This window comes from Mytilus californianus, unplaced genomic scaffold, assembly GCF_021869535.1.
Source record: "Mytilus californianus isolate M0D057914Y unplaced genomic scaffold, xbMytCali1.0.p SCAF_3, whole genome shotgun sequence".
NCBI classification, from domain to species: domain Eukaryota; kingdom Metazoa; phylum Mollusca; class Bivalvia; order Mytilida; family Mytilidae; genus Mytilus; species Mytilus californianus.
Genome location: NW_026262679.1, coordinates 115,259,958 through 115,271,321, shown reverse-complemented (window position 1 = coordinate 115,271,321; position 11,364 = coordinate 115,259,958). Strand labels below are relative to the sequence as shown.

At 36.6% G+C, this 11,364-nt stretch overlaps 1 protein-coding gene across 1 annotated transcript; it reads left to right on the top strand.

Moving 5' to 3' along the window:
• The first annotated feature begins 2,048 nt into the window (after positions 1-2,048).
• Positions 2,049-10,719, top strand: LOC127735897 (peroxisomal N(1)-acetyl-spermine/spermidine oxidase-like). The gene is made up of 5 exons (XM_052246318.1): positions 2,049-2,212; positions 2,992-3,926; positions 4,864-5,066; positions 9,452-9,560; positions 10,154-10,719. The coding sequence occupies exons 1-5, from the start codon at positions 2,050-2,052 to the stop codon at positions 10,295-10,297; spliced, it is 1,554 nt and encodes a 517-aa protein (XP_052102278.1). The 5' UTR covers position 2,049; the 3' UTR covers positions 10,298-10,719.
• The last annotated feature ends 645 nt before the right edge of the window (positions 10,720-11,364 follow it).

Genomic DNA, 11,364 nt, shown 5'->3' with positions numbered 1-11,364 from the left:
AAGAATATTTTTTTTCGGATTTAATATTCATTTTCATCTGTTGCAGCAAATGCTTATTTTGTTCCACGGCTTTTAAATTTTATTTTCACTTGAGTATACAAATATTTCCTGTATTATGCGTTGCGAATATTCATTTTCATCCTGTCTTAGAAACTAGAGGCTCTAAAGAGCCTGTGTCGCTCACCTTGGTCTATGTGCATATTAAACAAAGGACACAGATGGATTCATGACAAAATTGTGTTTTGGTGATGGTGATGTGTTTGTAGATCTTACTTTACTGAACATTCTTGCTCCTTATAATTATCTCTATCTATAATGAACTTGGCCCGGTAGATACAGTGGAAAATACTTTGTAAAAATTTACAAAAATTTACAAAATTTATGAAAATTGTAAAAAATTGACTATAAAGGGCAATAACTCCTTAAGGGGTCAATTGACAATTTTGGTCATGTTGCCTTATTTGTAGATCTAACTTTGCTGTACATTATTGCTGTTTACAGTTTATCACTATCTATAATAATATTCAAGATAATAACCAAATGCTGCAAAATTTTCTTAAAATTACCAATTCAGGGGCAGCAACCCAACAATGTGTTGCCTGATTGGTCTGAAAATTTCAGGGCAGATAGATCTTGACCTAATGAACAATTTTATCCCCATGTCAGATTTGCTCTAAATGCTTTGGTTTCAGAGATATGAGCCAAAAACTGCATTTTACCCTATGTACTATTTTTTAGCCATGTCGGCCATCTTGGTTCGCGGGCGGGGTCATCGGACACATTTTTTAAACTAGATACCCTAATGATGATTGTGGACAAGTTTGGTTAAATTTGTCTTAGTAGTTTCAGAGGAGAAGATTTTTGTAAAAAATTACAAAAATTTACGAAAAATGGTTAAAAATTGACTATAAAGGGCAATAACTCCTTAAGGGGTCACCTGACAATTTTGGTCAGGTTGACTTATTTGTAGATCTTACTTTGTTGAACATTATTGCTGTTTACAGTTTATCTCTATCTATAATAATATTCAAGATAATAACCAAAAACGGCAAAATTTCCTTAAAATTACCAATTCAGGGGCAGCAACCCAACAACGGGTTGCCTGATTGGTAAGAAAATTTCAGGGCAGATAGATCTTGACCTAATGAACAATTTTATACTCATCAGATTTGCTCTAAATGCTTTGGTTTCAGAGATATGAGCCAAAAACTGCATTTTACCCTATGTACTATTTTTTAGCCATGTCGGCCATCTTGGTTCACAGGCAGGGTCGTCGGACACATTTTTTAAACAAGATACCCTAATGATGATTGTGGACAAGTTTGGTTAAATTTGTCTTAGTAGTTTCAGAGGAGAAGATTTTTGTAAAAGATTACAAAAATTTACGAAAAATGGTTAAAAATTGACTATAAAGGGCAATAACTCCTTAAGGGGTCAACTGACCATTTTGGTCAAGTTGACTTCTTTGTAGATCTTACTTTGCTGAACATTATTGCTGTTTACAGTTTATCTCTATCTATAATAATATTCAAGATGATAACCAAAAACGGCAAAATTTCCTTAAAATTACCAATTCAGGGGCAGCAACCCAACAACAGGTTGTCCGATTCATCTGAAAATTTCAGGGCAGATAGATCTTGACCTAATAAACAATTTTACCCCATGTCAGATTTGCTCTAAATGCTTTGGTTTCAGAGATATAAGCCAAAATCTACATTTTACCCCTATGTTCTATTTTTAGCCATGGTGGCCATCTTGGTTGGTTGGCCGGGTCACCGGACACATTTTTTAAACTAGATACCCCAATGATGATTGTGGCCAAGTTTGGTCAAATTTGGCCCAGTAGTTTCAGAGGAGAAGATTTTTGTAAAAGTTTACGGACGACGGACGACGGACGACGGACGCAGGACGACGGACGACGGACGCAAAGTGATGAGAAAAGCTCACTTGACCTTTCAGGTCAGGTGAGCTAAAAATTACATATTTTTAATTATTACCAGGCTAGGATATTCATTTTTAAAATCCTCCTATTTTAGTTACTTCAAATACATGGAAACGAGGATTGATGATGTCGAATTGGACGTTATTATCGTCGGTGGAGGAATGGCGGGTATAGCTGCCGCACAGCAACTACTTCACAATGGTATTAACAACATACTGTTGTTAGAAGCACAAGATTACCTCGGGGGAAGGATAAAGACTATCAATACTGGTATTTCTTTTAACTGATTTTTACACTTAGTTCCAATGTTTTGTTGTTATATGTTTAACCATGCCACACATTTTATATGCATGTCCCAAGCCGTGAGCTTGTCCAGTGGTTGTCATCTGTCATACAATCAGGCTTTTTGTTGTCTATTTTTAATTGTTTCACTTTCTTTCTACCGTGAGCCGTTTGACTGCTTACTTACATTGTACGGCGTGGGTTAATAATAATTAGTCCAAATAAAAATGACGTCTTGAAAGGCTAAATCTAATTTGTTTTTAGAAAATTTTTTAAAAATAGCCTTTCAAGACGTCATAATTATTTGGACTAGACGTAGGAATACGTCACAGCTTAACATTAAAATAGCCTCCTTCAAAACATCTTAAATTTTTGGACTAGGTTTATGTCATTGTACAAGACGTACTGCGACGTGTAGTTGCATCCTTGTTCCCGTCTTAAGTGGAAGGTAACTGTTGTCTCCTTCGCGATCATACAACATCTCCCTATCTGTATAGTTACATATACTCTGCGTTCGCAGTTCCATAGAGCTTTAAGATTTGACTAACTGGCTCGAGAACATCTTGTATGTGGATCACGTGGTAGTGTAAGGTTCATTATGGTCGTTGTAAAAAAAACCCAAAGAACTTCAAACTGTTATATATTTTATTATTCATACTTTTTTTTTTATTTTAGTCGTAAGTCTATATATTATTATATAGTGTTTCTGAATATTTCGATGTTTTAAAAAAAATGAGTTTAATCTATTTGTTATCTTCACCATACAGAATATGGACACATTGATCTTGGAGCAGAGTGGATCCATGGTCAAAAAGGAAATACTTTGTACGACATTGCTGTAGAAAATCGACTCGTCCATAACAGAAATCAAAGCTTCTACATAAGTCCTTCATCTGCAAGTATATACGATGTACATGAATTCCGGACAGAGAACGGAAGCTTGGTTAATAGAAATATTGTTTGTCAAGTGTCAAAGGCCATGGAGGATTTGTATTGTAAATCTATCGACAGTGCTCCGAAAGAGTATCAACAGGACAATGATATCATATCGGAAATTGAAACGTCTAAGTTTGACAAGGCAATATCTAGAAATTATATGACAAAATCCTTCGCTACTCATTATTCTGAAGGCTTCGATGAGTATTTGGAAAGTTGTGATAATACAGACTATGATATACAGAAAGCTTTGTATAAGTGGCGCTTGAAATGGGAGCTTGGGGATAATTGTTGTGCGTCTTTGGACGACGTTGCCTTTCCTGGACGCTATATAATGTGTGAGGGTCACGGAATCACCGATCTCAAATTTGGCTTTGGGTCCGTTTTTGATGTGCTGAAGAAAGATCTTCCAAAACAAAAAGTCCAACTACGCAAGCCTGTAAAACTGATAAAATGGAAAAGAAATATTTGTTCTGTTGAATGTTTTGACGGTTCGGTGTATACATCAAAGCACGTGATCGTGACGGTTCCAATTGGTTATTTAAAAGATCACATGAATTCGATGTTCTGTCCATCATTACCCGACAAAAAGGTTCAAGCAATACAAAACGTTGGGTTTTCCACTCTGGTAAAAGTGTTTTTGGCATGGAATAAACCATTTTGGTGCGAGCCCTATAGTGGCGTGCAATTTGTTTGGACTTCAGACTCAATACAAGACCAACTTCAAACAGATATTGGAAAACATGGAACAACAAAAATGTTAAAGGTGAATGTTTATTTTGAGGAAAATTGTTTTATTCCAACTAATTGAAAAAGATCACCACCTTCTCAAGGAACCCCGCATAATTTAACTGTTTAGGATTAAAACAAATATCGTTTTGTCAACACCTCCTCTCTTCTCTCTTCTTGTGGTTATACATTTAAAAAAAATTCCAAACTGTTAAAATTAAATTTTGACTCACGTGGGCTAAGGCGCAAATGACCAAAAGCATGAAAAGATATTCAAGCTCAATGCTAAGGCACGGTGTGTACAGTATGAAAAAATAAACATCGATATATGTGAAAATTTACATACAGATTACGGTATGAAGAGTGAGAAAAAAAATATCGAAATAAGTGAAAAGCTATATGCAGATTGAATTAATATACATGGCGGTCCGGTTATGACTCCGAGACTCCCATATCAGCCCGAGATGTAAACCGAGGTAAAGATATGGGTTGAGGGATGATAACAGTGCCGACATGGAATAATTAAGCCACGTATAAATCTGTTTACAATATAATTCCGATGTACGAGCGCACCAAGGTAGATAACCAATATACACCCGACCATGTGGCGCCATGCCGGGCTGATGTGGGCTTATCAGCAAGTGTTCTTTCGAAAATCACAAATATAGAACTGGACATACTTATCCTTTAATAGTATATGATAAATATCGGCATCTGTGAAAAATTACATAAAATTATTAATATCTGTGAAATATTACATATCGATACAAAAATATGTTACATCTCTTATTTTTTCTGTAGTTTTCATTTATCCCCATAGACATCATATGAAAAATTCAAATGCAGCATCTATTAAAAAACTTCATTAATGAAAAGATTGTAATTTTGAATTTCAGTAGCTAAAATCCTTAAGAAGTTTTATCTTTTGTTTTTTTACTTTTAATCATTATCATAATTATTCATATATTTATTAGGTAGATGGAAACCCATGGTATCATGACATCACCGGATTTGAACGTTGTACCGGACGACCAAACGTACTTTGCGGTTGGTTGGTAGGAGAGGGTGCCGAATTGTCAACTACATTGAGCGACATAGACGTTTCGAAAGTGTGCACGAGACTACTACATTCTTTCTGTGGTGACGAAAATATACCGGAACCAGATAATATATACAGGTTAGTACAGGAGACTATTACAATGTATCTGTGGTGACTAAAACATACCGGAACCTTGTAACATATTCAGGCTACTGCACGAGACTATCAAAATGTTTCTGTGGTGACTAAAACATACCGGAACCTTGTAATATATTCAGGCTAGTGCACGAGATTATCACAATGTTTCTGTACTGACTACAACATACCTGAACATTGAAATATACTCAGGCTAGTGCACGAGACTATTAGACCTTTTCAACAACTCTCGACACCGACTAATGACACCTACAGTTTACAGGTAAAATGAAGGGGTCGTCTCAAAATTAAAAATCATTCTTGAATAGTATTACGCTTACACCTACACTATTTTGACGAAAGAACATATTTTAAACAAATATGAACTATATTTCTCTCCTTTGTATAATATTCTTATTACATGTATTTATACAACATTTTACGTCGAATCTATTAAACCTTCGAGTAAATAATTACTGCAATCAATTCACATCTTAATCTGCCTTTTTTCTTCTTAAATTTAATGATTATGTGAGTATTTAGATAAGCGATGTTTCCTTAATGAACTGGAAACATTAACGACACCATTTTTTTTCTGCGCCACAATTGCGCATTTTTACAATTAATGTCTCTTAAGTGATGCGCATATGCGGATCCGGGGGGTGGGGGGGTATGGGTGCCCGCCCTCCCCCTTTTCGTGGGAAAAATTTGGTTGATTATATAGGGAATCATTGAAGCATGACTCGAGTGGGCCCCCCCCCCCCCTTTTAGGTCAGTCAGCGGAACCCCCTTATGAAAAGATCTGGATCCGCCACTGATGCGTATGGTATTTATATCTCAACAGTTATTGCAGTGTCTTTTTTTACAGTGCCGAACTGATTGATCGTTATAGGTTGTTCGTGTCCCAAAAGACAACATACCTTTTCCCTTTGTCGTAGATTGGGGTCTTTAACCAAAATGCAGACTATGCGGTAACTCTGAATGTCTGTTTTATATGTTGCATTGTGTGATTTTTTTTCCCACTGCGGAAGTCATAAAAATAGCAATAAAAGGAAAAAAAAAGCTTACGATTTGAATCTTAATCTGAATCAGAAGTGACACCAAGGGCCTTTAAAAATCTTGGTATCTATTTTGCTATGAGTTTATTGTACTCCGGCTGATTCTCGCGAATGAGGTTCATTTGTTGGTACTATTTTGCTTTAAGTTTGCTTTGGTCGTACAACATTAGGGCGAGGCAATTCATCAGCTTCTTCCTCTTCATTTGGTTGCCGGGGAGCAGGTCCAGCGACGGCACAGTAAACCGGATTATTTAAAGAAAAAGCTCTAGTCAACAGATAATTAACATTGATTAACTAAACATCTACTACAAAACTACAGGTTTTTTTTTTTGTTTCTTTTTTTTTTTATTTTCAACTCGACGTCTAAAAGAAATGAAACATTGAAGTCCTTCCTTTTCTTCATAGTCAATTCACAAATAAGTTTAATTTTGATAAACAAACAAAATAAAGTACGGTACACAATAATTGCTTATATACACGTCATGTTGGATAGTGGTCTCATTGGCAATCAAAATAATCATATGCGATCAATAATCTTTTTTTTCAATTTTATTTTTGAGACGACCCCTCATATCTCTCCTGTCGTAGTCGTTCTCAATTGTAGGTGTAGACAATTGTTGAAAATGTCTATTACAATGTTTCTGTGGTGACTAAACATACCGGAACCTTATAATATATACAGACTAGCAGGAGACGCTTATACCCTGTTGTGACATTTTAACTTGAGTGTGGACACGCTTGGGGGATGATGCATGTATAGCAGGGGACGATTATACCCTGTTGTGACATTTTAACTGAGTGTGGACACGCTTGGGGGATGATACATGTATAGCAGGGGACGATTATATCCTGTTGTGACATTTTAACTGAGTGTGGACACGCTTGGGGATGATACATGCATAGTAGGGGACGATTATATCCTGTTGTGACATTTTAATTGAGTGTGGACACGCTTGGGGGATGATGCATGCATAGTAGGGGACGATTATATCCTGTTGTGACATTTTAACTGAGCGTGGACACGCTTGGGGGATGATGCATGTATAGCAGGGGACGATTATACCCTGTTGTGACATTTTAACTGAGTGTGGACACGCTTGGGGGATGATGCATGCATAGCAGGGGACGATTATTTCCTGTTGTGACATTTTAACTGAGTGTGGACACGCTTGGGGGATGATGCATGTATAGCAGGGGACGATTATACCCTGTTGTGACATTTACATTGAGTGTGGACACGCTTGGGGGATGATACATGCATAGCAGGGGACGATTATACCCTGTTGTGCCATTTTAACTGAGCGTGGACACGCTTTGGGGATGATACATGCATAGCAGGGGACGATTATACCCTGTTGTGACATTTTAACTGAGTGTGGACACGCTTGGGGGATGATGCATGCATAGCAGGGGACGATTATACCCTGTTGTGACATTTTAACTGAGTGTGGACATGTTTGGGGGATGATACATGCATAGCAGGGGACGATTATACCCTGTTGTGACATTTTAACTGAGTGTGGACACGCTTGGGGGATGATGCATGTATAGCAGGGGACGATTATACCCTGTTGTGACATTTTAATTGAGCGTGGACACGCTTGGGGGATGATGCATGTATAGCAGGGGACGATTATACCCTGTTGTGACATTTTATTTGAGCGTGGACACGCTTGGGGGATGATGCATGTATAGCAGGGGACGATTATACCCTGTAGTGACTTTTAACTGAGCGTGGACACCCTGTTGTGACATTTTAACTGAGCGTGGACACGCTTGGGGGATCATGTAAAGCAGGGGACGATTATATCCTGTTGTGACATTTTAACTGAGCGTGGACACGCTTGGGGGATGATACATGTATAGCAGGGGACGATTATATCCTGTTGTGACATTTTAACTGAGCGCGGACACGCTTGGGGGATGATACATGTATAGCAGGAGACGCTTATACCCTGTTGTGACATTTTAACTGAGCGTGGACAAGCTTGGGGGATGATACATGTATAGAAGGAGACGATTATACCCTGTTGTGACATTTTAAATGAGCGTGGACACGCTTGGGGGATGATACATGCATAGCAGGGGACGATTATATCCTGTTGTGACATTTTAACTGAGTGTGGACACGCTTGGGGGATGATACTGTAAAAGCAGAAATTTTCGTGGAGGATTTAATTTCGTTTATTTCGTGGAAAGAATATATCCACGAAATTAAAACCCCCACGAAAATTTAACCTACATATAATATCACTTCCATTTAATGGAAACCACGAAATTAAATCCCCATGAAATTTTAGATAGAGACAAAATCACGAAATTTCAACCCCACGAAAATTAATGTTTCTACAGTACATGCATAGCAGGGGACGATTATACCCTGTTGTGACATTTTAACTGATCGTGGACACGCTTGGGGGATGATACATGTATAGCAGGAGACGATTATACCCTGTTGTGACATTTTAACTGAGCGTGGACACGCTTGGGGGATGATACATGTATAGCAGGGGACGATTATATCATGTTGTGACATCTTAACTGAGCGTGGACACGCTTGGGGGATGATACATGTATAGCAGGGGACGATTATATCCTATTGTGACATTTTAACTGAGCGTGGACACGCTTGGGGGATGATACATGTATAGCAGGAGACGCTTATACCCTGTTGTGACATTTTAACTGAGCGTGGACACGCTTGGGGGATGATACATGTATAGCAGGAGACGATTATACCCTGTTGTGTCATTTTAAATGAGCGTGGACACGCTTGGTGATGATACATGCATAGCAGGGGACGATTATATCCTGTTGTGACATTTAACTGAGTGTGGACACGCTTGGGGGATGATACATGCATAGCAGGGGACGATTATACCCTGTTGTGACATTTTAACTGAGCGTGGACGCGCTTGGGGATGATACATGTATAGCAGGAGACGCTTATACCCTGTTGAAGCTCTCGCTCTTTTTGATGTGGATGCGATTTCCTAAGTTTTTGTTGTTGACTTATATCTTCTATTAATGGATTTATGATATGTGAACATTGATAAATATTTTTGTCTTAATCTATATTGATTGATTGATTAATTGTTGCTCATTTTACTTCCAGTGGCAAATACTTCATGCATATTCAAGAAAGGAACAAATTAACAATGAATCGAACTGTTTGATTATTCAAAGTAGGTCGACCGGGATAAAAAGCGGAAATTTTTACTGAGCCACCTATAAACCTACACAGTTCTTAAATCTTTATTTCATATTGCTTTTGTTCTTCTACAATTTATGTGATCTGCATTCAATTTTGAAATGTTCTTCTATTACTAGATCACAATGGCAAAGTAACCAGTATATAGGCGGAGGTTATAGTTACGTTTCTACACGAACACAAGATGGAGATTTTGAAGCACTTTGTCAATCCTTACCTTCAAATCAGGTAAAGCATTTGAAATTTCTGTCGCACCTTATATAAATGTTGTGAGCTAAGCTTCTATGGCCTTATACCTCTGACTGTCTGTCTTAGTAAAAAAAGGTTAAAGTTATTATGAACAAAATTGTTATAAAACTTGTGTCATATGAAGTGCAAAAAAAGACGGCCGTGCTGTTACTTACTACTTTCGTTTACACGTGTGTAAGATAATTAAACACGATAGTTTAGTTTTTATATAAAAAAACGTATTTTTTTTAATTTCAAAAACAAAAAAAGAAAATCAGCAAATGATGACATTACGAAGGAACGGTAAAAGTGAATTTTAAGGACCTTTATGGATTTATATATCTTGATTTGTTTCAATCATTGTGACTTTTATTTTGCTGGAAGACGACAAGACACAGCCTGGTCACTCATTTATCTTGTGCTGCATGTGTATACATTGACATTCCTATGTTATCTACATCTACATATCTATATATGATGCAGTAGATTTTATTATTAATTGTGCAATATGGCTAAAATACTCTTTGGTAATATGCAAGAACGTCTGTCAGGCGAGTGGCTGAAGTGACAATATTCATTCTTTTATTTTTCAGAATCCAAGATTACTGTTTGCAGGAGAGGCGACAAGTTTTAATTTTTATTCGACAGCACATGGTGCCTATGAAACAGGAATCAGAGCTGCAAAAACTATCATTACTTTGAAACAAGAGTCGAAAGAACCAACTATAAACCTGTAAAATTATATTAACTTCAAAATAACCGTTGTAATGATTATCATTGACACCAGGAAGCCAGCCATATTTGGATTCATTTGACTTTTAATTATCATGTATTCCGTTTTTGTGCCGGAAAATTATAACAATAACATTAAAAGGAGCTGTAATGCATTCGCACAGCTTTAAAATTACAACAATATTAGAGAATATCTCAAATGTTAGATCCACAAAAATATTACATTTGTGGGGCTTATAGTAAAGTAAGGAAGTCAGTAATTTGTTTATTATCGTGACTTGTGAACATATATTTATCAATATAACCCAATTACAAAGTTTGTATAGTTAATGTTGCACCCGGTCCATTGGACCTATAAGTCACTTATTTGACAAATAATTAAGTTTATACAATATCACGGATAAATAATTCAAAATTAAATAAAAATTTAGATTAAAGGTGTAAATATTTAAATGTTATGGATTATACAGCACCTGACGCTTTATATTTTCGCGAACTATATATGTTTTCTATTTTTTTATGTGGAAAGTCTTTAAAAAATAGCATGATTCAAATCTGAGAAATTTTCTTCAGTGAAAAGTTCACCAAAAATTCTAATCCGACAGTCAATGTAGAGGGCAGCAAAAGATGAAATCGGACTCAGTTTCAATTTCTCGATTGTTATAAAACTTATATATATATATATGTATATATTAAAAAAAAAAAAAATAAGTAAATGCCAAAGTTACCAATGTTAATTACTTATAAAATTTGTGCTACATCCTGGAAAGTGACCATTTAACGTGGAGGTCGAGAAAGTGATACGTATCACGCGACGATTTTATATTTAAACGCCTAGTCTTTTCATGAGCGAATAAGGCAAATGGAATGATTGAACAAATTTCTACCTAAAAAAATCGATTTCACTTTTCATTCTTGATCCCCTTACCAGACATTATCCATAAGTTGATATTTCATGCAGACGACGTGTTTGGCGTAGTCATTAGACTTTTGTAGAAAAACTATCTTGGGACTTTAGTATCCTTCATATCATGTGCATCTTCAGGAATAAAAGCAGAACGTAAATAAAGGA